The sequence below is a fragment of the Microtus oregoni genome, unplaced genomic scaffold (assembly GCF_018167655.1).
Source record: "Microtus oregoni isolate MIOR12 unplaced genomic scaffold, Mior012 000003F_ref0000135, whole genome shotgun sequence".
NCBI classification, from domain to species: domain Eukaryota; kingdom Metazoa; phylum Chordata; class Mammalia; order Rodentia; family Cricetidae; genus Microtus; species Microtus oregoni.
The window spans coordinates 64,457,374-64,483,238 of NW_024543062.1; the positions used below are offsets into that span (position 1 = coordinate 64,457,374).

A 25,865-nucleotide genomic window follows, 5' to 3' on the forward strand; every position below is an offset into this window, starting at 1 on the left:
ACCCAGTTCTGCTCAGGTAGCAACTGTCTACGCCAGCGAAGGAGCGACTGCTCATGGAGTAGAAAACAGTCCTTCCTGCCACCTCTGCATGTGTAGTGGTGTGTGGACGACATGCCTCCCTTACGTCAGCTAGTCTCAGAGGCAGGAGAGAGGCCAGGTTCAGTGGGCCTGCAAAGCATGACAGCCTGGCTCTGCGGAATGGCTAGCTCCACAGTCCAGGGAATGATTAAATGTTAGCCGAAGACAGAAAACAAAGCAAGGGACAGTAGCCTGAGCCTGAACAGTCGGTCTGCTTCCCTACGCCTGCTCAGCACTCCAGGAGTCCTCCGGGCCCTTTGTTGGTGCTCCCATTCTCACGGCCACTCGTCCCACGGTGCCTGCACTATGTGGCGTTACCTCTGGCCGAAAGCAAATGGGCTCCTTGACCACAGAGGCTCAGTTTCGAGAGCAATCCCCCCCACCCAGCACCTCTCCCTTACCTGCTAGATGTTTCTAGACTGAAAAGCTCCACTTTAAAAGGAAATTTTACATGCTGATATGTGTAAAACTGCATGTCACATATGTTTCTTAACAAGCACACGAATGAAGAAACCCTCCGTGATCAGCATCCAAGTCCAGAACTAGTACAGCCTCTGCCTTTCCCTGGACCCCGCTCCCACGCTTTCTCCACACAAGACTGCTATACTCTATTTACCACCGTTCTTCTACTCTAAGAGGAAGGGTTTTACACTTACCAGGGGACACATTTGCTAAACAATACATTAGCTTTGTGTGTGTGTGTGTGTGTGTGTGTGTGTGTGTGTGTGTATTTATCAAGTTCTATAAAGCCATCAGGATCAACATTTTTTCCTTAACTTTACATTTCTGATTCCTCTAGTGTTGTATCATGAGAACGTGCTGTCTGTCACCGGTGTGCCCAGCGAGTGCAGGCATGGCTGCCCTGCCTCATTCTCCACCACTGCAACAACTATCCCAGACTGTCCCTGTGTTCGTCAACACTGTCCTTAGATCCCATTTAAACTGCTCGTTGATGTTATTCCTTTACTCATTTAGAAAGTTTAGAACGTCTGATCTTGTAGATGCTCAATAAAGATGTGCTAACGAGGTAAGCACGAACAAATGAATGAATAAATGAATGATGAATGAAAGGTTCATTCACCAGAGTGCCCTTTAGCAGGATAAGGAATGGAAGAAGATTGTAAGAATCTAAGTCTCATCGTTCATGAGGAGAGAGTCAAACTGTGAAGTGTCTGGCATGCTGGGGGCCCAGCCCCCCACTGCTCCTCACCTGCCATCCCAAGAAAGCAGAGAAGGAATGAAAATGGAGTTTGGGGACAAAAAGAAGAAACTTTATCCAGGCCTCCACGTGTGACAAGGACATGCACACACTGGACTCGGCCAGCTGGACCGTCCAGGGAGCCTTGTGGAAGGATGCTGCCCTGACCTGAGAGGAGTTCTGGTGAGGGAGGGAGGCGTCTTACCTGGGCCCAGCTGCCCTCCTCACTGTCCTAGCAGGAGCCAGTGCCGCATGTCAGGAAAGACACAAAAGTCAAGAAACCCGGAGCCTCCACCCAGGCTCCCCCAAAAGAGGGGAAAGCCACCCCGGTAGCTCATGGGTGACCAGGGTAAGCTTGCTGGGGCAGTTGAGAAAGTTGGCACATACGTGCATGCTTGGGGTGGGGGTAACAAATCGGTGCGGCTAAACCATGCTTCCACGGTTCCCAGGCTTGACTGGGGGTTAGCATGATGCCAGAAACTCCCATTCTTCCCTCCTTCTCCTCCAAGGACTGAGCCAAGAACAGGGAGCTTGTGACTCAGGCCCATAACGGGGTAGCGCCCCCTGTAGCCCAAAGATGTCAAGGTCTTATGACCCCTGGCACAGAGCCTCCCGCAATCAGGGATGCTAAGTCTCTGCCAGCCCCTCTGGCTTCCCACATTCCTCACTTCATCTTCAGGGCTGTCACTAGTTCCTGGGCCAAGGGGCAGACTCACTGTTTTGGTAGATGTTGCCAGAGTTTCCATCTCTTCATGGGTCACCCAGACATTCCCTGAAGACTGCAGGCAAAGAAGAAAGCATCCTGGTCCTGGATATGCCCTGCCCCCACCCCGAGCTCCCCAGCAGAAGGCCCCAGGTACAACTCTCCCTTCCCCTGACTCCACCCATGGGTCAAGCTCATGGTTTCCCACAGTCCAGTTCTAAGCAGTCCATCCTAGAAACGACCCAGAGACCTGCAACTATTGTCAGGTAGGCATGGAGATAGGGAGGCCATGGGAGCCCCCTAGAATCAACTCTCCTGAAGACCAAAGAGAGCCTTCTGTGGAGATGAGAAGTTAAGGCGGAGTTCAATATCCCCTCTTCCTGGAGATCAACAGTAGACTGTATAAACACCGTCAGGACCTCTGTAAATTTGAGGGTGAAGGAGGCTACTCACAGTCCTGGAGGTAGGCGGGGCTGAGGGGCTAGTCAGTGACACCATCTCCTGGATGGCCAAGCGGAGCTTGAGCCGGTGCAGGGCATTGCTGATGCCGATTTCCCGCTGGATCTCTGTGTCCGACAGGGCGGACATGATGGCACCACTCTTGACATTGGCCCGGCAGGCCGCCACATACCAGGCAGGCATTCCTACCCAAAGCTGCAGACGTGGGAGCACAGGGGAGCAACTTAGCATCACTAGGATGGTTACTCCTAGGGCAGCCTGATGGAAGAGTCAGTCAGCCTATGAAAGACTGATACCTCTATAAGCTGCTCCCTTATTCTTGGTATGACACATACGTGTCTATCTGGGAGAAACACTCTGGTAAAGGTATAGGGACATCATGTCTGCTGCTCAGGAGTCCTCATCCCACCAAACAAAGGTGCAAAGCAAATCCCAAGAGCAGACACAAGAGACTTAAGCTCAGAGAGGACCATCTAGACTTGGATGGTGATGGGGAGAGCAAACACGGTCTTCCCTCGAGACCCCCGAGCATCTCCCCTGCCCAGGCTCACCTCCAGCCAGGAGACCACCGTGGGGCCATCCCATTGAGCAAAGGGCATTCCTTTTCGGCGAGCATCTTCAAGCAGCTGGTGTCTTGGGGGGAGGAACAACAGGCTCACTAGTCTTTTTTTCTCTCAACCAGGCTGACTCCTGGGGACCACTCCAGGCTGGGCCAAGAGCTGGCATTCGTACTTCCCCAGCTCCCCACCCTTGAATTCTTCTGCTCTATGCCTGAAGCAATCTGAAACTTCGAAGTGGGGCAGGAACACCCTTCATGCCCACAGTGCTCTCACACCTCACACACACTGACTTAGCCATCTCCATGTGCCCTGGAAGAGAACCACGGGTCCCAGATTACTCTCCAACAGCCCTCCTTGCTTCCTGTTCCCTAGGATCATTCTAAGACCCTGTTCTCAACTCAGGGCCGCTCAGATATGCCCACATGGACCAAGCCTTGCCAGGCTCTGTCTCTCTGAGATCAATCTATGACAAGATATGGGGAGGAAAGCAGCTGGGTGCCTGAGCCACCTGAGGTGGCCTGAGGCTCTTACTTCTTTTTCAGTCGCCGGTCCTTCTCTGCCTGGGTCCCAAGCTTGGCAGGTACCAGTGGTTCCTGAAGACTGAGCTCGGAGTCTGTGAGCAGAACTGAAAGGAAGACATGGACATGTCAACAGCCATTTTGATTCTGCCTCAGCCTGGACCAAGAAAGCAGGGAAGCAACAACAGATGCCTCCTCAGCACAGAGCACCCTAACCAAGTCTGAAGGGTCCCCACTCATTCCCTGGGCTGTCTCCCAAAGTCTTTGCACTACAGGCAGCCCCAGAGTGACACCAGTTGGTTTATCCCCTGGGGATCCTCAGCCCTAGGAAGTGCTGTCTAGAGGGATGGACCAGAGTTGTCCCACTCTAGAATCCTAGACAGAGCCCCTGACTTCTCTAAGTCAGGGTGTGAAACACACCCCAGGTAAATATGAATAGACACGGACAAGATTTCAGGAATAACTACCCTGACTTGATAAACTCCTGGGCTATACACAATGCACACCCCTCTTTCTCTCCCTCTCTCCCTCTCCCCACCGCCGCCCTCCTGTGTGTATCTGTCTCCCTCTGCCTTTCCGTCTCTCCCCGCGCCCCCACACACATTCATTTCATAGCAGTCTCGCTCTACGTACACTCACTGCACACACACACACACACACACACACACACACACACACTGAGTGTACTCTTGCACACCAGCCTCTTTCTCCAGGTGCATCCACTTGCACAGACTACAAAGGGGAACACTCGCCACTCTCTCCTATGGACAGTCTCCCAGATTCATGATGAAACCCTGGAGAATTCCTGAGAGAGGGCATTGTCACTGATGTCACTGCAGGCCTGGCTGCTCTGGATCACACAGCAGTGTACGTGGAGAGGGCAGAAACTACTCCAAGACACTGGCAAGCTTAAGTGTCAGCGCTGTGCAGGGAGAAAGAAATCACACAGCTTCTCACAACGCGCCTCTGCCACCAAGCAGACTTCCTCAGGCTGGCTCTGCATGCCCTTCTTGCTTGCTTAGCAGCAACACCCACCCTCCCAATCCTCCTCTTCACTCAGATAGCTGTGTTCTGATTCACGCCTTGCCTTCCCGGGGATGTGAAGTCAGGGAAGGTCTATTATGCACTTAGGTCCAAAGGTTCCTTCCTTCTGATCAAGTCCCTCCCCCACTGCTCTGGGGGACTCAGGAGCTGGTCTGGGCTAGCCATCATTCCTCTGCTCCCACCTTTCCACCTCTTCCTCCTCTACTCAAAGACAGTGGCACACACAGGCCTCTTCCCCACATCTTTCCCTTCCTCAAGCTGCACCCTCCCACAATATCCCCTTCTCACCTTAGCTAAATTCTGTAAATCCATAAGCCTCAGCTCAAGAGCTGCCCAGGGAATAAAACCTGTCATCATCCCCAGATCCTCCACAGACAGCTACTGCTGGGTGCTGAAGCACCTAGGCCATCTCTACTATCACAGTGTTATGGAATAATCTCCTGTTTTCCCCTTTTTATCAACTGCCAGGCCCCCTGGAGAGCTATGGTGCCACCCCTTGTACTGTGCTGAGCTGGGGTTACTCAGTGTGTGAACAATGGCTGGGGAAATGATGGAAAGAAGAGGAGGGAGAGAAAGGGGAAGAAAGGAAAGAAGCAGTGGAAAAGGAAAGGAGAAAGCAAACGTTTCTGGTGTGCCTCCCATACGCCAAGCATGACTGAAGCTTTGCGCCACCATATGGTGACAGAAGAGTCACCCCTGCTCAACCACTTTCTCCAGGAAAAAACGCTACTAGGCCTGAGAATCCCAAGACTCAGGATGCAGAGGCAGGAGGATTATCACGAGTTTAAGGCCACCTTAGGCTATATAGTAAGTAGCAGGCCAATGAAGGCTACATAGCAAGACTCTATCTCATACATTCACATGCACGCACACACATACACACGCACACACATACACACACACAAGCAAATAAACACAAAACAACAACAAATACATTAAGCTATAATTAGAACCCAGTCTGATAGCTCAGGCCTATAATCCCAGCCATTGAGAAACTGAAGCAGAAGGATCATAAGTTCAAGGCTAGTATGGACTACAGAGTGAATTTCAAGGCCAGCTGGGACAACATAGTGAAACCCAGTCTTAAAATAAACAAAGGGCTAAGGGAGATAGCCCAATGGCAGATCACTTGCCTACTAGTTGGGAGGCCCTGAATTCAATCCCTTGTCATGAAATAAACAAACATAACAGATTTCATCCTGAGTCCTGTGGAAACCAGATGTGCTTAGAAGCAAGTTCTAATGGAGATCCAACTCTTAGGAGCTAGGACAGTTGCCCTGCAGGTCCTAAAATGCACATCAGGAAAGTTCTAGAGTGGAAGCATCTGCAGGGAGCCAACGTTGACTCCATACAGACTCCCCACTGTGGAATGCCAGGTCAGTGGCCACCAGCCACTGCCTGGCACTTTTAGGCACAGGAACCCACCACCTCCTGAGGTAACCCAGCCCAGCATGACACAGCTCTAAGAAAACCTCCATCTCTCCAGTCAAAAGTTGTTGGTGTTTGGTTCATATCCAAAAGCCCAAGAGACAGGCAAACAAGGCCGGACAGAAGCAGATCCTTCCACTGCTGAAGCCCCAGTGCCCACCCAGCCCTCTGCTGGGAAGGGGGCAGAGACCATGGCCTGTGGCATCCCGGCTCAGCTGGATCAGCCTGCCCTTCTCCTTCTTCCCAAACAGACGGCCAATGGATGACTTGATGCCCTTGCGCTTGGCACCTTTGTGCAGCGAGTCTTGGCTGCTGTTGCTGCTGCTGGGATTGCTGTCCTGACCCTCCAAGGCACTACAGGATGACAGGCAGGAGGGGGTGAGTAAGTAGAAATATACTTCAATGACAGCAAGAGAGGTGGAAGTCAGAGCTCAGAAGGGGCTGAGCATCAGTGCTGGGGTGGGGGTGAGGGGTGTGGCCAAAGCAGGTGACCAAGGAAGATGTGGGAACATCCATCCTTGATGGTGTCCCAAAGAGAAATGAAGCAGTCAAGCACCTAAGGCAGGTGAGACGCAGCCCCGCGGAGGCTGTGGGCCCGAGACCGCATCTGCAGTCTGCCCCACTTACCTCTTGCCTTCTTCTTGACTCAGGGCTGGGTGGCCAAGTTTCTCTAGTCGCAGCGTCCTGGGTGAGGAAGGAGGAGAAGTCTCACATTTTATGGTGGCTTTATCCTCTCGGTTCTCTTCCCGAGACACTGGCGACTGAACAGACAGTGGGGTTGTCAGGGGGTAGAGGAAAAGAGCTGGGGGCCTGCCTACCCAGCCCAGACAAGGCAGAGGATCAGAGAACCGGAGAACGCAGCAGAGGGGCCCTGTGGCCTCTCAAGGTAAAACTCGGACCCCAGGGCTGGGGGCGGAAGCCCAAAGAGAAGGGCCTGGGAGCTGGTAACCCTCTAGTGCCTGGGTGAAAGAAAGCACTCACCAGCAGCTTCCTCCTATGTTTTCTTAGGTCGCTGGGCTGAAAAAGAGAAAGAGAAGAGGGCGAGCCTGCTTAAGGTGGCAGCAGAGGAGCCAGGGACTCACACCAGCCTGGGGAAAGTACCACAGCAGAACAGAGCACCTGGAAGGATAAATCATGGCTCCCTTGAGGAAGAGAGCAGCTGGACAATGGGCATGGCTCTAAGCCTTCTGTCATCATCCAAGGAGAGAGCAGGGAAGATGTTACAAACCCTTTCCTACCCAGAAGGCCATGCTGCTGACCTCGTATGTCATGTCATGGGGGAAAGCATGCCAGCGTGATGGAGAGAGACCAGGCCTCCCGTGTAAACTCCCCAGCACAGGCTTACAGTTCCCAGGCCTCTCAAACACAGCACAGACTCACCAGGGTCATGACCCCCATTCGGTCCAGATCCTGGGCAGCACTTCGAGAGGTGAGCTTGGGTGTGGAGCGGCCACTGAGTGGAGGAGATGCACTGGCCAGGGAGAGGGCGGTCAGAGAGGTGGGAATTGAGCCGCGCTTGCGCAGCTGTGTCAGGTTGAGGGCCTCCATGCTGCCGCTAGTCACACGGGTCTCAATCTCCTCAGCACGAAGCTCAGTGGACTCTTTCTCCTCCTGGATCATCCTGCAGGTCAGCAAACCAGATCTGGCCATTAGTCCAGAAGACCAGGCAGGAGATGGTTCTAGTTGCTTGTACTCACCACCCTAGTACCAAAGGTGGGTAAAAACCTAAGGCACCACCAGGTTTCCATGGTCTCTCTGGCTAGCCACCTTCCCAGCTGAATGAAAGCCATTTCTAGGAAGAGGCATGCTTGTCAATGAACTATAAATCATCTCAGTGGGAATCCCTGGCCTGCCCTGGCCACAGGAGTGATCCTGAGCTGGCTCTTTGCTCTCTTATATCTCAGCTTCTCAACAGATGCCATATTTGGGCTCATCTTTGTCAGGAGTTCGCAAGCAGGGTTGGTTTTTTGTTGTTGTTGTTGTTGTTGTTGTTGTTGTTGTTTTAATTAATGCCAGCTCCTAGTGATGTTTCCTCTGTTCCACTGAGAATGAGAGACACAGGGAGATGATGTGTTGTGCCTGAGGGGTGCACAGAGAGAGGGGTATATGCACATTTACACACACTGAAGGAAAGGCCACAGCTGTGCTTCAAAGAGAGGAATATGTCCTTACTCTGAGATGACTCCTCTCCCACTCCGAAGCCGTTCAAATGCCTTTTCTTTGGGGGGTGGGGGGGGAATGGTTGTGATGCTGAACAAGAGCTATGCCTACAGCTGTGATGATGGACAGCAGCTATGCCTACAGCTGTGATGATGAACAGCTCTCCCTACGGCTGTGATGATGGACGGGAGCTCTCCCTACGGCTGTGATGATGGACGGGAGCTCTCCCTACGGCTGTGATGATGGACGGCAGCCATCCCTACGGCTGTGATGATGGACGGCAGCCATCCCTACGGCTGTGATGATGGACGGGAGCTATGCCTACGGCTGTGATGATGGACGGCAGCTATACCTACGGCTGTGATGATGGACGGGAGCTCTCCCTACGGCTGTGATGATGGACGGGAGCTCTCCCTACGGCTGTGATGATGAACAGCAGCTATACCTACGGCTGTGATGATGGACGGGAGCTCTCCCTACGGCTGTGATGATGGACGGGAGCTATGCCTACGGCTGTGATGATGGACGAGAGCTATGCCTACGGCTGTGATGATGGACGGGAGCTATACCTACGGCTGTGATGATGGACAGCAGCTATGCCTACGGCTGTGATGATGAACAGCAGCTATACCTACGGCTGTGATGATGGACGGGAGCTATGCCTACAGCTGTGATGATGGACGGGAGCTCTCCCTACGGCTGTGATGATGAACAGCTCTCCCTACGGCTGTGATGATGGACAGCAGCTATCCCTACGGCTGTGATGATGAACAGCTCTCCCTACGGCTGTGATGATGGACGGGAGCTATGCCTACGGCTGTGATGATGGACAGGAGCTATGCCTACGGCTGTGATGATGGACGGGAGCTCTCCCTACGGCTGTGATGATGGACGGGAGCTATGCCTACGGCTGTGATGATGGATGAGAGCTATGCCTACGGCTGTGATGATGGACGGGAGCTATGCCTACGGCTGTGATGATGGACGGCAGCCATCCCTACGGCTGTGATGATGGACGGGAGCTCTCCCTACAGCTGTGATGATGGACGGGAGCTATGCCTATGGCTGTGATGATGGACGAGAGCTATACCTACGGCTGTGATGATGGACAGCAGCTATACCTACGGCTGTGATGATGGACAGGAGCTATGCCTACGGCTGTGATGATGGACAGCAGCTATGCCTACGGCTGTGATGATGGACGGGAGCTATGCCTACGGCTGTGATGATGGACGAGAGCTATACCTACGGCTGTGATGATGGACAGCAGCTATACCTACGGCTGTGATGATGGACGGGAGCTCTCCCTACGGCTGTGATGATGGACGGGAGCTCTCCCTACGGCTGTGATGATGGACGGGAGCTCTCCCTACAGCTGTGATGATGGACGGGAGCTATGCCTACAGCTGTGATGATGAACAGCTCTCCCTACGGCTGTGATGATGGACAGCAGCTATACCTACGGCTGTGATGATGGACGGGAGCTCTCCCTACGGCTGTGATGATGGACAGCAGCTATGCCTACGGGTGTGATTATGGACCTAGCCCTACAGATTACTCTGTAGAGTTAACACTGGAGTCTTGTTTTAACATGTGTGTCTTGATGCTGATTTCTCAAATTTGGAAGTATGACCTCAGCAGCCTGTCCATTTTACCTCACTGCATGACAGTGACATAAATAAGCTCACTAAGAAGGGCAGGATAAGGTAAGGGTTTCGACAACTTCCCTGTCTCTGCTTCTATCTGACATCTCCTTAGAGATGAAACGCATGCCACTGGGGCATTTCTACCTGAGCTTGGATCCTGACTCAGCCACTTATCGTGTGGCTTTGAGCAAGTCACTATACTCTCGTCAACTGACTGTAACACTGACGAAGCTCCCACCCTTAGCTGGCTTTGTCACAGTCGAACTGAATACCGGGAGCACAGGCAGCTCTATCTTCCCAAGCCCTGCCATCTCCCAGCCTGGAGAGGAAAGACATCACCAAGAGTCATCTGTAGCCCTGACCCTCTGGGATCAGTATTAGTCCAAACCCTTGTCTGATGCCCATAAAGCATCCCAGGATTGTGGTCCTAAACTGTAAGACAGGACAGAAGCCAATACTTTAACTGTGTGCCCCAACACAGAGAGCCCCACCTCCCAGGCACCTTGCAAACTTCACCCCTACCCCACCTGATTTCCTGGTTGATGGCATCCAGCTGCTCCTGCAGCATCATGGCCAGGGTCTGGGCATCAGAGTGGCCACCAGGTGAGACGACATCAACTTGAGTGCCCACCAAGCCCCCAGGTTCATCCTCATCCACATCAGAGATCTCAGGGTCACTGTCAAAGGCAGGGGTGGTGGCGGTGGTGGCCAACACCCCTGGCAGTGGTGATGCCTTCCAGTCCTTAGCAAACAAAAGGAGCAGCAATAAGATCCCCGAATAGCTAGGCAGTAGGACACGCTACCTTCATCCCACGGCATCCGCATCTCTGGAAGCCAGCTGAAAAATGGGCCAGAGAAGGGCTCTAACACAGCCTCTCTGATCCAGGATCCCAGGGTCCCCCTTGGGGCTATGTTCTAATCACTGCCTACTTTATGCGGAGCTCCTGGGTGACTGCTGTGTTCTTGTAAACAGCAAAGAGCCAGGAGAGGTAGAAAAGGAGAGGCCTCAGACTGTGATCAGACTCACCTGCTTCCTACATGCCTGCCTCCTCCCTACATGCCTGCCTCCTCCCTACATGCCTGCCTCCTCCCTACATGTCTGCCTCCTCGCTACATGCCTGCCTCCCTACATGCCTGCCTCCTCCCTACATGCCTGCCTCCTCCCTACATGCCTGCCTCCTCCCTACATGCCTGCCTCCTCCCTACATGCCTGCCTCCTCCCTACATGCCTGCCTCCTCCCTACATGCCTGTCTCCTCCCTACATGCCTGCCTCCCTACATGTCTGCCTCCCTACATGCCTATTTGCTTGCTTTTTCTTTATTCTGCCTTCCTTCCTTTCTTCCTTCCTTCCTTTTTCTTTCTTTCTGGGGACTTGCCATGTTGCCCCAACTGGCTCACAATTCTCCTGCCTCAGTTTTCCAAGTATGCTAATACACCTACTCACCAAACTCAGCCCAGGTAATTCTCAGAGGTGAAGGAAGATAAATCTTCCCCCATCAGATTAGTGTTCCCTCCTTCTCCATCCACACTTCCTGGAACCCCAGGACGTGTGAGGATTAACAACTGGAGGGCATTGGCTCTCTTCTGCTCCTTAGCTTCTCTCACTGTCATCGTCCAGCCTCCCCGCCACCTCCCTGGGGCAACTCAGAAACTGGCAGCTGCTTCTCAGGTGCCATTCCCCAAGGCCAGCTAATCTGTCATCGCTCCCTCCTTTCCACTATAAGCCGCGCTTTTGTTCCAGGAAGCTTGTTAATTCCATTTTGTCCCTGCAACCCTCTCTTGGTCACCAGAAATGAACAATGCACACCCAGGCACACGCGCACAAGCTGTAGTGGGGCCTCAGGGACCACTGGCGGTCTTCCACCCCTACCTCTCGCCCACCAGGAGGTTGAGGAAAGGGGGGGCGACAGCTGTTGCAGCTGACAAGAGCCCCAACCCTAAGGCTGCAGCTGTCATTGACAGGGGAGAAGGCCAGGCAAGGCTTTGCACCACACGCCAGTCGTCTGTGTAACTGGAGCCAGACACACGGCCGAACTAACCCCAAACTCCCCAGGGAGACCCACACACACATCCCTCCACCCCTTACCTTGGCAGACTCTTCCCTCAGCACCGCATAGCGCCGATGCAGACCTGGGGGTGCGTGTGTGGCTGCACTCAGAGAGAACCGCACATCTGATGCACTGCCCACGTGTGACCTTGAGTGGCAGGAGGGAAAAGATGAGCCCTGAAGACTGACAGCCCCAGTTTACACTCAGAGGGCCCCACGACTGGGGAATGGCCAGTTTGGAGAGAAGCAACCTGGAACACAGCTGTCTCAAACATCAGAAGAGCTGCCATGGAAGCCCAAGGCTCCACTTACGCCCTGGAGCTCAGGGGTCAAATTAACCCAGGGGAAAAAGCTGTAGGGAGCAGTGGTCCATTCTGCATAAGCAGGATCTCCTCCTGACAAGAAGTGGATTAGGATGCTTTCAAAAAGTTGAGCTCCCTGTCAGAGGAGCATTCAAGTGGAGGACCTCAAGCTTTGTGACAGCAGCCATGCAGGATGGCTCTTGGCCTGGGGGACAAAGAGGAATCCAAAGAGATGAGCTCTTGGGGCCTTTTCACTCTGAGGCTCTTCACTTCTGGTGTTCTCTCTAGCAACCCTCTCCAGGCCTCCTGACAATCTGAACTGAACACCTGGATAAAATTCAACCCAGATGTGTCATTTGCATCCCCAGGAAACCCTGGAGAACCTTGTAGCAACATCACAGGTACAGGCTAGAGAATCCATTCTGCCTTCCCCAGATGTCTGTTCCAGGCACAGATTTTAGGGTCCCAGGGATAATGTCTGAGGTATCTAGAAGGCCCCTCTGCGACACTTCCACTCTGTCTTCTCAGCTCAGAAGCCTTGATGGAGCCCAGTACAGAGAAGCAATGGAGCCTACAATCCATACCGTGCAGCTGGGAAGAGGGAGCTCCTACCCAGCTCCCCCACCTCAGTTCTGTGACGAGTCAGTGACGCTATGGACAAAGCCAAGAACTCCTAGTCAGCAAGGAAAGCAAGCAGTAGCAAAGGCTTGGTGAGCTCTGGGTCAGTTCTCTCATTGAGAGCCTTCTCCATCCGGTCAACCAACAGGAAAGGAGAAATTGGAACAATCCCAGCTCCCTTCTCTTCATCCCCCTCCTGATACAAGAGTAGAATTCCTGGTGAACTTCCATGTCTACCAGCTCAGACCTCCAGAGCCTCTCGCCTCCAGTCCAGCATCCTTTTCCCTCACCGAAGCACTGTCCATCCACACACATACATGTAGGCTTAGTCACCTTCCTAATAGCTAATGTCCACTTCCCTGACGCATCAAGAGCACGGGATGAAGGGAATGGCATGTCTAAGAGACTCTGATTTACAGAGACAGCTAGGAACCGAGAACATTCAGCAGTAGCATTCAGTCATCTTGCTCCTCAGCCTACCTCGCTGAACTGAGAACTGAGTTCAGTGCCAACTGCTTCACACAGTACGGCTGCAAGCCCCACTCAGCACGTCTTACAGTGCTTTTGGGTAAAGGGATGCCGTGGCCACAGGAGTAACACAGCATCTCAACTTCCAACAGGAAGGAGTGTTGGCGGCTCCATTTCACCCCCCCCCCATGTCTCTCTGTCCGCTGGCTCCTACTTGAACTTGGGTGGTCCTTGGCTCTCAAACAGCAATCCTAAAAATGGTGTCTCAAGAACTCCAGTGAGAAGTAAACTCTACAGAGGGCCCTGTGGGATGGGGAGAGGGGGTGACCTCTGGTAAAGATCCCAGAAGCACACACTACTCCCACAGCTGAGAAGCAGCACCATTAATTCCTTGCCTTTCAGCGCCCCCTGGAGGATATGTGCTCCCCTCCTAAGTGTCCACATGAGCTGAAGGACTGGCCAAGAGCTCTGAGCCCCAGTGTCCCATTCTGAATAGAAGAAAGACTCTGAGGTCCTGGGTAGTGTTTTGGTGAGGGAATCTCCTTTCTCAAGGTCCACCCAGAACCAGTACCCAGCATGCACTGAGTCCCACACTCTAGTACCTGGAGTGGATACCATCCACAAACGGCCCCCCTCGGCCCTTCAGTTGGTCCACCTCTTGGCGCAGCTTCTCAATCTCTTCAGACAGGCGACCCTGTGCCAGGCAGATCCAGGGTGGGACGGGGCCAGGGAGGGGCAGAGAGGGAAGAGTGAAAGTCAGGGAGGGGCAAAGAGGGCACTAGAGTTGTGGAAAATAGAAGAATGCCCTGCAAAGTCCAAAGTCAAGGGCTCCACACGGGGCCCAGACGACAGCAAAGAAAGAAGCATGACTGGAAAATGAGCAGGGGATTGACAGAGGGGCCAGGCCAGAAACGGACCCTGCCTAGAGAAGACGTCTACAGCCAGTTGACCCCTCAGTGCCAGACAAATGCAAGGCAAATGGAGCCGGGCAGCAGAGGGGACCAGGCTTTTGTGACACACACTGCTAAGGCCAGTGGCTGCAGCTCCCAGCATGTAGGACTCTGTCCAGAGTAGAGCCAACCCCATGGCGGATATCAATGACCTCCGTTTCTCCAGCCTCTGCATGGATAAAGCGTATGCACAGTCAGTAGCTTCTGTGTTGGGCAACAGTGGAGGGCGATGGTATGATGTGTGCATGAACTAAGAGAAGCCAGCATCAAGCAGCTGCGCAAACACCAGGCATCGTGCCTGGGGCCCTCCCACGCGGGCAGGGCTAGCCAGCAGCTAGGTACCCTGTGGTAGTGCAGCTCTCCTATGTCCTGCTGGGAGCTCTCCAACTCCTGTACCAACGTGTTCTGAGGGAGAGCAGCTGTGAACTGGGAGCCCTGACTGGCCAGTGACCTCTCCAAGCCCACCCCTCCAGGACAGCATGACCTTCCCTGACCGGAAACGCTCCTCCTTTCCCCAGCTGTGGCCCAGGTGACCTTTACTGCTGCCCTTTGTATTCCCTGCCCCCTCGTCACACACTGCCACATCCCAAGCCTACTCTTCTAGCCAGCTGGGCTCCATCTTGACTCGGTCCTTTCAGGCAGCCATAGCCCCATGCTCACCCTGTCCACCCAGCATACCCAAACCCCCTCACCTTCTCCTCCAGGGCAGCCATTCGTTCCTTGAGGTGGAGCTGCAGGCGCTCATTGGACTCACTGAGCAGACGGTCCACGGTGTCTGACAGTCGCTTGTTGTGGTCTTCGTTCATCTTCTCCCGCTGACGCACCTGCGCAGCCCACCCATCATCTTGTGCTAGGCCACCTCAAGACTTTGTCACCACCCTCCTCCAGAACTATCCATTTCCACCCGGGTTCTATGCCTATCACTGTCCCCTTATCTGCCCTCAGGGACTCTTCAGTTCTTCCAACCAGCTCCTCCCTAACTGTGAGCCACCTCTTGCCCCATGCAAGCTCTTTCCCTGGCCATCCCTTCTTCTGTGTCCCTCCACAGACCATCCCATATCCTGCCCTGGAGACAGAGGAGGCCAAGATGACTGACTGGTGCCCTCACCCTTGCCAACTCCTGGTTCTTCTCTTCCAGCTGCCCTTCCAGCTGTCGCAGGTGTTCCTCAATGTTACCATGGCGTTCCTCAGCCTAGGTGCAGGGACAGTCAGCCAGCCACCTTGGAGATCTTTGTTCCTTCTGCTCAAGCCCCATAGGCCACATACCCTGGTGTCAAGGCGGTCTTGGGGATCAGGGTCTCAGGTGCCACAGAAACCAAGCTCCATCCTGCCATCTTGGAGCAGGCCCATTGTCACCTTTGCCCATCTCCTTCCTGCTCAGAGCTAACCTTAAAATGTATGCCCATCGGACCCTCGCAAGGACTAAAGGAAACATCCCTGGTAAACGTGGAAGTACAAGAAGCATGCCATGATGCTAGCCTCACGATGGCTATTACCTATACTACTAAAGAAGCCCAGGTGAAGCTTCTCCCTTCCTGGCCACTATTTCCAGAGATGGAGGTCCTGTCATGTTCTGCTTACAAGGTCCCCAGAACTTTGCATCCCTTACAGTCAGAAAACCCTTCCTTAAGATCCCACTGCTATGACTCACTGGAACACATTAATCCCGCAGCCCACCCCTTCTTCTCAGTTTTTGCTCAGCATCCCACACACAGCTTCTTCGACTGTAATTTAAATCTGGCGCCCAATTGGAGGTCTGAAAAGACTGCACTGACTACCCTAGCCAACTCCACCAGCAGAGGTCAGGAAACTGAGGCCCAGCTAGGGAGACGTTAACTTCTCTCAGGTCACAGAGCCAGTCAGAGCAGGAGCAGACATGGCCCTGGGTCTTCAGAGGCACAGTCAAGGCCGTAAGCAAAGCTGTACGTCCAGTCCTTGGGGCAGCCATCTGCCACACTAGAAGTCTCTAAACGTCAAGCTCTGGGTCAGGCTCCAGGGTCTGGAGGTAGCTGCGGTGATCACACATTAGCACCACCTCCGGAAGCTTCCCGCCAGTTAGGACTCCTAAATTCCTTGATTACAATACCATATCTCTAGGTCCATGCACTTACTCCTCTCTTCCAGAGTCCACTGTTTCTAGCCTGCATACCTCTCGGAGACTATTGCCACAGAAAGCTACCTCTCCGTTAGGTAGAATTATATCCACCTTTAATTCATCCTACAGCTACAGCTTTTCAGGCAACCAGAGTTGGCCTCTGTGTCTAGAATGTTTCAGTTTGGTAAAGAAAGATGCACTCAGCCTAAAATTCTACCTGCTGCCCCTTCAGGGATATGCAAATTTTAATGGTATCTCCTCTGGGGTTTCATCTTTCCAGATGAAAATCCTATAACCCTAAACAAAAAGATGTATCAGCTGGAAAAATACAGATGATGGTTAAAGTGCCCTGTGTCCATGTAGTGGTCTCTCCTTAAAGGACTCGCCCTAAGCCAGGTGGGGGTGGTACACCCTTTAATCCAAGCACTCAGGAGGCAGAGGAAGAAAGATCTCTGAGTTTGAGGCCAGCCTGGTGAACAGAGTGAGTTCCAAGACAACCAGGGTTACACAGAGAAATCCTGTTTCAAAAAACGCCCCCACCAAAAAAAAAAAAAAAGGAGGGGGGAGGACTCTTCCTTGAGAGGTAATGAGGGCGAGGATTACTCTTCCAACTGAGAGACACAAGGTAGTGTGTTTAATGTCTAGAATGTTTCAGTTTGGTAAAGAAAGATGCACTCAGCCTAAAATTCTACCTGCTGCCCCTTCAGGGATATGCAAATTTTAATGGTATCTCCTCTGGAGTTTCATCTTTCCAGATGAAAATCCTATAACCCCAAACAAAAAGATGTATCAGCTGGAAAAATACAGATGATGCTCACATTGGGGAGCAACTCCCTGGCCTGGCCTGGCCTGGCCTGGCCCAGCCTGATATGCCTCCCTCTCTCCTCATAGTCTGCCTGGCTCCGCAAGAGCCTCAGACACAGGAGATGGTGAAGATCTCAAACCCCTGGCCCACTTGCCTTGGTGAGGGCCGCAATCCTCTGAGCCAGCTCAGCCTCCACCTCTGGCAGAGTCTCTGCCTTACGCATTGTCTGCTGCAGCTTCTGCTCAGCCACTTCCAGGAGCTCCTGCAGGTGCCGGGCCTTCTCCTCACACTGGTAGTACAGAGAGGAAAACAAGTCAAGAAAGAATGCCAGGTCCCCTCCTCCACCCCAGCCTCAACAGAGAGCAGGTGGCCACCAAAAGAATCTTGGTTCTTTCCTGTCCAAGGCGCCAGACTTCCTCTTCCCCAAGAATCCCAGGGGCTCCTGGCCACCAAGGAATCATTTCCACAGGACCATCAGGACCCCTAGGGTCAGATACAATGTCACCCCACTCCATCTAGTGGAGTTACCTGGCGGTGCAGGGACTCCTTGTTAGCCAGCTCATTCTCTAGTTTGTCATTGAGGTCATGAATGGATGTGGCTTCTCGCTGGGCAGCCAAGTAGCGCTTCTCCAGTGTGGTGATCCGCTCTTCCATGTCCTCCTTCTGAGCGAGAGCCTGGTGGAGCGGAGGGTATAAGGAGGAGGGTCACCCGTTTTTCTCTGCCCATCACAGAGTTGCACCTCCCCGACTGCAGCTGATGGCCATAGCCCAGAAAGGGCTGTGATCTGTACTCACCTTTCAGTTTCCGGCCTTGACCCCACCCTCCCATCTTCTTCCTCACAGTGGACCCTGCCAAGGGCTCAGTCTAACCCTGCTCAGATGTCGCCTGGACCTCTGTTCACACCCTCCTGAGTGCCAACACCTGTACCCAGCCAGACGCAGTTGCTGGGAGCAGGCCTGGGCCCTTGCCCACCTCTCGGAGGTCCCGCTGATGCTTGCTGCTCAGCTCCTCAGACTTTATGAGGTCTCGGCGGGCTGTGCCCAGGTCCTCCTCAAGCTCAGTCACAGTAGCACTCAGGGTGACCAGTCGCTCACGGGCCTGGCTCAATTCATAGTTCTGCTTCTCCAAGAGTCCTTGTAGCTCTTCCACCCGGCCAGTGTCATCCTCCAGGGACAGTGGACCATCAGCCAAGGAGCCAGAGAATCCCACACCCTACCCTGCTCCATCCCAGGGAGGCTGGGAGGAAGGAGCACATGCCCACAGGTCACAGCTCTGTCCAAACATTAGAGCTCAGGTCCAGATATACTTTCTTCCCTCTGAACCAAGAAGCTCACTCCTGATAATGGGCAAACACCCTCGCTCTTCTATGCTATCTCTAGCTCCTAGTTTTTCCTTTTAGCTCTGCCTCTTGTAACCCAGGAAGGGACAGATTAAAGGAAGAAAGGCTCAGAGACAGAAGGAACCCTGCCTGATTTCGACACACAGAGAAGATGTGTGGACGTGTGCACTATACGCATCAGCACTAAACTGAAAATCTATAGATTACTTTGCTACTTTGCTAGGAAGTGAGGAGGAGAAAGAAAAGCAGGAATATCATGAAGAGCCTCAAGTCTAACTCAAGCAGTATCTTACTGAACCTAGGCATGCAGAACCTCCCATTCCTGTCTTGGGGACTCCAGGCTCCTTCTGAACAACTCCCCATTACCCACTTTCCACAGGCGTTTTGGTCCCAGCTCCATGGCCCCTTCTTCTTCTGCCACTCCATCTCGAACTCCTGCCCCCTGCTGCAGGGCAGATACCTAGAAAACACAGCAACCACCACCACCCCCAAAAGATAATAAGTCAAAGAAGAGATTTCCTGCACATTCCACACCTCCTGGGAAGACATGCCTGGTCTAGCTTCAGCTACCGGCGCCCAGCCACAGCAGGCAGAGATCTGAGGAGCATGGTGAAACAGAGAGGGTAGGCAGCCAGCCGGATTTCTCAGAACTACAGGGCAGACCCAGTCGGGCAGCTTACCTGCTGGTGAGCTCCTGCCAGCTGCTCCTCTAAGGTGGTGACCCGCTCTAGAGCTGCCCGGAGCCGTTCTCGTACCTGCCCAGGGGAAGGAGAGATGGAGGGAGAAAGCTTGGCCCCCACAGAACTTACACTGGGGCTCCGTCTGCCTCTGTCAGGCATGGGAAAACAAGGAGGGCCTGTGGAGAGGCAAAGGCCCCGGAGAGAACCTAGTAGGGCTGGAAACTAGGCCAGTGATAGGAGGGGTCCTGGGGCTGGGGACAAGTTCCCTGACACCAAGTGTGGAGATCCCAGGAAGGAGCACAGGAAACTCGGGGAAGCCTGGATGGACTGGGAGAAGGGGAGAGTAGGTGGGTACCTTCTCATCCAGGGCCTTGTGATGCTCAAATAATGACTTAAGGGCCTTCAGCACCTCCACCTCACTGGAGACACCTGAAGGGGACTGGGCCTGGCGCTTTACCACCGTCATCCGCAGGGACCGCTCATGGCGGGACACCAGACATTCCAGATGTTCCAAAAGCAGCTGGCAGAGAGCAGGGGAGGGCAGGAGGGAAGACAATGGACTTGGGCCCCGGGAGCTACAAGGCAGGGCCCACAGAGTCACAAAGTACAACACTCTCAATGAACACCAGACCCAGACCCCAGCCAGGCTGCCCTGGTCTCTTCCACAGAACTTCAACCCTGCTGAGACTAAGGAACCACAAATAAAAACCCAGTACTGGGGACTAAGTAGTTTTCCCATGACCCCAGGATGGGAGGCAGAACCCATCGAGCCAAGGTGTTTGGTCAGGGTGCGCGCACACACACAGACACACACACACAAGAACACCCCTTACTTACCCTTGTATTATTCCGTTCTGCTTTCAGCTCAGATATCTCTTCCTCCCGTTCCAGAAGCTGCTCCCGACACATGCTCAGCTCCCGAGTTAAAGTGGCAAATTCCTGAAAGCCCCCAAAACCCACAGTGCTTTGGATTCCCCTCCAACTGGTGCCCTGAACACTCAAATATATGGCAGGCTTTTCTCATTCGCCCCTTACTTCTATCTGCCCATGTCCCTCAAATCCCGGCCTGTCCCCGTTGCAAGGCAGGAAGCCTGCAGCTAGTGCGAGCTTCCCAAGGGGAAGCACATATTAGGATTCCAGTGAACAGGACTGCACACAGAAATGATTAAGTCACCAAGTCGGCCCTGCAAGGCCTGCCTCTCCAGCCATCAGTGACCAGATTACACGCTCCCTCCCACTCTGTCTTTGTAATCCTCCAGCAGCTCAGTAGCCGGCTCCTTTGGAATCATGGAGGGCAGGGCCACTGTGTGTCTGGTGGAAGGAGGCCCATACAGAGACTGACAAGAGTTAGGAAGAGGAAAGAAGGGTGCTATAAAGCTTACACGTGCATGCTTCCCAGAAAGCTCTCTGCCACCCCCTTCCCAGGACTGTGCAAGCTGCAGATGCCCGGTATAACACACGGGTTGAGAGTACACGGGCATGCAGCCCTGTGATGCAATCCTGGCTTCTGGGAGCCCTGTTCAGTCCAGCCAGGCTTACAGTCCAGCATCTGAAGGCATATACTAACTGTCCCTGCCTAGGGGAAGCTCTCCCAATCCTGCTCTTCTATGAGGATAAGCAGCTAAGGAAGAGTGCATGGCCTTAGAGTTACAGGCTCATCACATCCCACTGGTTTGATGACATCATACCAGCCCCCTCCCAAAAAAATTCTCAGATGAGTAGCTGTTCCCTGTGGCCACAGAGTCTAAACATTACTGTAGAGGCTGGGCCCCACCTCTCCTCTGCAGCCCCCTTTAAACACCAAGAATTCATAACCACAGGACAAATTCTCAAAGCAGTATCCCCTTATCCCTGCAGACCAGGCAAAAAGCAGCAGAAGGAAGTGACCAGGGCCCAGAGAGCAGAGCAGAAAAAACTGAGCCCTGTTCCTTGATTACTGCCTTTCTACCAAGGCCACAGCCAAAGTGCAGGGAAGTTAAATGTCTCATTATCTGGAAGCTGAGACTGGGGCCTGATGTTGCTTTGCCCCTCAGCTTACACAAACATACACACGTACACACACACACACACACCACCTAGAGACAGGACTTGAAGGCATGCCCACACCTCATGATACCATCCCATCCCTGATGGGCTATGATGCTGTCCTCTTCTCTGCCCCAAGCTAGGCAGCGACCTTCTTTCCCTACCCTAGGAAGCTGTGTCCTCCCTTTCTAGCCAATTCATCTGATAGCCTGCTGCCAGGAGAATCCCCCAAAGAACAATACTGTTTAGAAAGTTAAGCACAAACTCCTCCTAGTTTCAAACTCTTCTTTCCTGTCTTTTTCTGTGTACTCTAAGACCTAGCCCACCTGTGTGAGTTACTGTCTCCAAACACCAATGAAACTTCTAAGAGCCACACCTCCACTGACTAGGGCTCCCCTGCACAGCTCACCCCTCTCCCGCCCCTAAGGAGGTCACACTCTACTTCCAAAGACTATCTGTGGGGTTGGGGATTTAGCTCAGTGGGAGAGCGCTTGCCTAGCAAGCACAAGGCCCTGGGTTCGGTCCTCAGATTCAGAAAAAAAAAAAAAAGACAAAATACCAAAGACTATCTGTGCAGGGTTCAGCCGGCTCATAGGCTCCCCGGACTCCCCAGTGGAAACATTCCTCCCTGAAAACCATCAGCTCCTTGTCAATCACTGTGGGTAGGTGACGAGAGGCACGACCCCTCCCCTTGGAAACTTCAAATGTAAAAGGCTGGGAAGACCTGGAATCAAATCCATTTCAGCTCTCCCACAGTTAGCTATGCAGCCTTGCACATAATGCCCAGGGCTTGTGATGGACAAGGTAGGAGCGGCCCACATGCCCACCACTCCTCTCCAGCAGGGTCCAGATTCTTAGAGAGAAACCATTACAAGACTCTGAACCCCTAAGTTGAACCTCAGAAATCCAGGCCCAGCCCTGGTTCTCCCTGAATTTGGAGAAAGGACCTACAGCTGAGGCTTAGGTTATCTGGCATCTCCAGGCCACCTCCCCTAATCCAAGCAGCACCCCCACTGGCTCAGGGCGGTCTGTGCCATGCATCCAAAGCCACCTCTGTCCTGAGAGGGCAGGGTGGCCAAGTAGACTATGTAAGTACTGTACAGTCTGACAGACAAACCCCAGCCTCCCTGGACCTGGTGACCTGGCAGACCACAGCTTCTCCCACAAGCTGCAAGAGAGTTACACAACATGTAACTCATGTTCCTGTTCCTGTCTCAGGCCTCTACGCATCCCCACCCTACCCCAACCCCAGAACATTCACCCAATGGGTACTAAGCAGGAAGCAACTTGGATTTCCAGAGCCCATGTGGTGAAGTAGAAATAAAATAGAACAAGACAATGTCTTTGGGGTCTGGGGGTACACAACCCTCAAGCTACTACCACTTACTCCCTGCAAAGCAATGTGCAACTGACTGATCGCCCTAGGCTTCGGTTTCATCACTGTCGGCACTGGCTCCACGGTGAGAGTCTGCTGAGATAATCTCTACAGATGCCTAGCCACAGAAGGTGCACAGCAAATGGTTACTAAGTTGTAGCTACTGGAGGTGTTGCTGAGGACCATGAAATGGCATGCAGGACACCTGGCTTCAAGGTTCAGCTCAGCCTACAACTATCTGTGTGAGATCTCGCTTTCATCTGTGCAGGAAGGACAGTGGAAAACATAGTCACCAAGGCCTCTCCCATCTCTACTTTCCTTGATTCCCGCTCCTGGCAACTCTTGGTCTCTGGTGAGAAGCTGTTAGAAATGGGGTTTCCTTCCAGTCTAGTGTGCCACCTACTGGCAGTCTGGGCTCCCTACCGTTGGCGGTCAGCACAGGATTTTCTTTCTGCATTCTCCAGGTAAAGCCAATGTAGGCAGTGGCATTTAGGGAAAGGGTTTATGCAGGAACACGGAGATAAAAACACTCTGTGAACTCCACTACCCGACATGCAAACAGATGAGGGAATGAGGCCCGAAGGTGCTGAATTCAAAGGAGCTGGGGAGGGAGAGTCTGCATTCTTACCTGGGGGAGGGCGGAGTTCAGGTGGCGCTGGAGCTGGTCTCGCTCATGAAGGGCATCCTGGAGCCGGCTCTGGGTGGCTACCAAAGTCTCCTGACTCTCCCGAAGGGACTCCAGCAACTTTTCTCGCTCATCCAGCATGTTCACCATCAGTTGCTCAAAGTTGGCGTCGGCATCGGCACCATGGGGGGGCCCCAGGGGGTCCCCCTCATTGATTGTGGGCATCACCTCACACATGATGGGGATGGACAGAGCCTCTCAGCGTCAGGTCAGGGGATGGGGAGAGCTCACAGGGTTGGCACCTGCAGAAGGACCCAGGGCATGGGTCTCAGAACAGGCAGTGCCAGGCAAGTAGACAGGTGGGTAGGGGTTGCTCCCATGGCATCAGTTGCTCTTGCTCTGAAAGAAGCCTAGGGCCTGTAGTGTCCCTGTGGAATGGAGCCAGAAGGCCTGGCTTAACCTTTCAGGGCTGGGGCTGGGTGCCCTGTGTCCCCACACAAGCGGGAGGCAGCGGCGTGTGGCCATGACAGGCTGAGCGAGCCGGGCTGGGAGGCAGCCCTTGTCTTAGACTGAGCACCAGAGCTTGGCAGAATCCCAGCTGGGTCTAGCAACACCCATGGTTTCTGGAGGGCGGTGTGGTCTGTGGGAGAAGAGAGTGCTGTGAGGACCAGCTAAAGAGAGCAGGGCATCTGGGGAGGGGCAGAGGAGGCAGGCCCCGAACCAGAGAGGGAGAGGCTTGGGGTGCTGGCACATGCCCCCTCTCAGGGCTTACTTACCTTGGTGGTACCTCATTGGTTTTCCCAAAGAGTGCACATGCCTCCTGCCTAGCCTCTGTGCCTGCAGCCCCTGCCCCCCACCCCCTGCAGCTGTCAGAAGTGCAGCCGCAGTGGTTCCCCACCCACGTGGCTTGCTGGCCAAATATAGAAATGATTCAGTCAGCGGTAGGGGAGCAGCCGGCAGGCTGCCCAGAGTCCTCCTGAGACCTGAAGGTGGGAAGCGAGGAATGGGGTCTCTGGCCTCCCCCCATAGCGTCCTCTCCTACATTCAAGCCAGGCAGGTACACAAGGGGTTAAAAGGCTTAGAGGGTGGAAGTCCCACGGAGGCTGGACTCCCATGACATGGCTGAAGTCTTGGAGAGGCACAGGCTGGGCACTGGGGCAGGCAGAGAGCCCTGACCTGCTAGGATGCTCATAATTCAGGGATGAGGCGGGCTTGTCATCACCCACTTCTGAAGTCTGCCAGCGCGAGTTTGTGCAAACCTAGTGGATTCACAGCCTCCAGCTCTTTGTTGGGGAGTGAATGACAGAGAAGGTCCAGGTCTACATGGGGATGGGAATGCAGGTGATACTTCCAGAGGGAGACCTTGTGCGAGGCTGCGTGCTCATGGCTAGGAATCTACTCCCTTGGCAGAGGTAATTACCTACTGCAGGTGCTAGCGGAAGTCACCAGCCAGGTCAGGAGCATATGCACAGCCCAGGGGCCCAGCGGTCACAGCAAAAGAAGACTGGACATGGAAGTTGGGATACAGCTGGGAATTCCTCTACCTATCATCATTTTCAACCTCCCTGCCCGGGGCTAGGCCACTGGCTTCATCAGTTCTCAGAGGGAGTATCTTCAGGTGGCCCACGTAAAGGCCCCAAGACCACAATGGGTACACTGGAGACCTACATAAGTGGTGCTGTCCTTCCTGCCTCACCCACCCCCTTTCTAAAGACATGGGGCAGCCGATGTATACTTCAACAGATAGAGACAGGCAGCTTGGAGGTCAAAAATCCAGTATGAGTGTGAGATCAGACACGGGCTTCCGGCAGAGCTGAGTCCATCAAAGATGGGGAGGAAGGGAGCAGATAAGGAAGAGACCGAGAGGCAGCTAGAAAACCCCAGAGCTCACAGCCATTTCCAGAGGAGCCACAGCTTAAGCCAGCACCACACCCATGCACACACACACATACATACATCACACACACACACAACACACACGCACACATATACGCACCATGCATGTGCACAAACACACACAAACACGCACACATACACACAACACACACGCACACATACACGCACCATGCATGCACACACACGCATACACACACAGTAGGAGGGATCACATACACATCCTCCCAGATGGAAAAACAGCCATGAACTCTTCTCACAGGGATCCTTTTCGTCAGCTGGACCAAGGTGGAAAGTTGTGGTCAGGCAGCTCATGCTCCCTCTCCACTCCACCCCAGGGCAGCTGGGAACACAGGAGATGGAAGGCCACTCCGCTCTGATAAGCTGCCCTAGGGAATGCTAACAAGGGCAATTCCTCCCACCCAGGGCTTCAGAGCCCTTCACCCTGAGTGCTCCAGGCCCTGAGACTGACAGGCTCGGGCCCATCTTCCCTCTCCAGACTTAACCACAGCAGAATCACATTCTCTCTGTAGCCCCATACCACCTCTTCATTTTATTTTATTTTCCAAGTGTTTCTGGAAAGCTTGAAAGAGGAGAGAAGGCTAGGTGAGAGCCCCTTAGACGTAGTCCTATGGACAAGGGCAGCTTGGGGTGCACCTCAGTGACACAGGGGTTACCTACCATGTGCAAGGCCCTGCCTGGCCTTGGTCAGTAGAGGGGCATGTCAGGAGAGAAAGGGAGAGAGATGGGGGAAAGGGAGAATATTCCCAGAAGCTTGGTACCCTGCAGATGGCTTCAGGGCCAGATTCCTAGGGATCCTGCAGGACAGCACCAAGGAAGTCCAGAG

General features: G+C 53.6%; 1 protein-coding gene across 4 annotated transcripts in view; it reads right to left on the reverse strand.

Moving 5' to 3' along the window:
• Ppfia4 (PTPRF interacting protein alpha 4) overlaps positions 1 to 25,865 on the reverse strand; it is a 47,312-nt gene that overhangs the window by 13,104 nt on the left and 8,343 nt on the right. For 3 of the 4 annotated variants that reach the window (XR_005974026.1, XR_005974027.1, XM_041648091.1), the window contains exons 2-23: positions 23,129 to 23,765; positions 19,938 to 20,039; positions 19,456 to 19,620; positions 19,101 to 19,175; positions 18,791 to 18,880; positions 18,054 to 18,245; positions 17,609 to 17,755; positions 17,235 to 17,369; positions 15,289 to 15,372; positions 14,873 to 15,004; positions 13,833 to 13,924; positions 11,882 to 11,990; positions 10,322 to 10,536; positions 7,369 to 7,609; positions 6,970 to 7,005; positions 6,616 to 6,749; positions 6,179 to 6,342; positions 3,530 to 3,623; positions 2,990 to 3,071; positions 2,433 to 2,633; positions 1,993 to 2,055; positions 1,482 to 1,508 (exon numbers count right to left, since the gene is read on the reverse strand). Coding sequence is in view for 1 of the 4 variants with exons in the window: in XM_041648091.1 (XP_041504025.1) it covers positions 1,482 to 1,508; positions 1,993 to 2,055; positions 2,433 to 2,633; positions 2,990 to 3,071; positions 3,530 to 3,623; positions 6,179 to 6,342; positions 6,616 to 6,749; positions 6,970 to 7,005; positions 7,369 to 7,609; positions 10,322 to 10,536; positions 11,882 to 11,990; positions 13,833 to 13,924; positions 14,873 to 15,004; positions 15,289 to 15,372; positions 17,235 to 17,369; positions 17,609 to 17,755; positions 18,054 to 18,245; positions 18,791 to 18,880; positions 19,101 to 19,175; positions 19,456 to 19,620; positions 19,938 to 20,039; positions 23,129 to 23,362 (2,814 nt within the window). In the remaining 3 variants the exon portion in view is untranslated. The remainder of the gene's footprint in view (positions 1 to 1,481; positions 1,509 to 1,992; positions 2,056 to 2,432; positions 2,634 to 2,989; positions 3,072 to 3,529; positions 3,624 to 6,178; positions 6,343 to 6,615; positions 6,750 to 6,969; positions 7,006 to 7,368; positions 7,610 to 10,321; positions 10,537 to 11,881; positions 11,991 to 13,832; positions 13,925 to 14,872; positions 15,005 to 15,288; positions 15,373 to 17,234; positions 17,370 to 17,608; positions 17,756 to 18,053; positions 18,246 to 18,790; positions 18,881 to 19,100; positions 19,176 to 19,455; positions 19,621 to 19,937; positions 20,040 to 23,128; positions 23,766 to 25,865) is intronic. The other variant, XR_005974028.1, reaches the window with a different exon arrangement.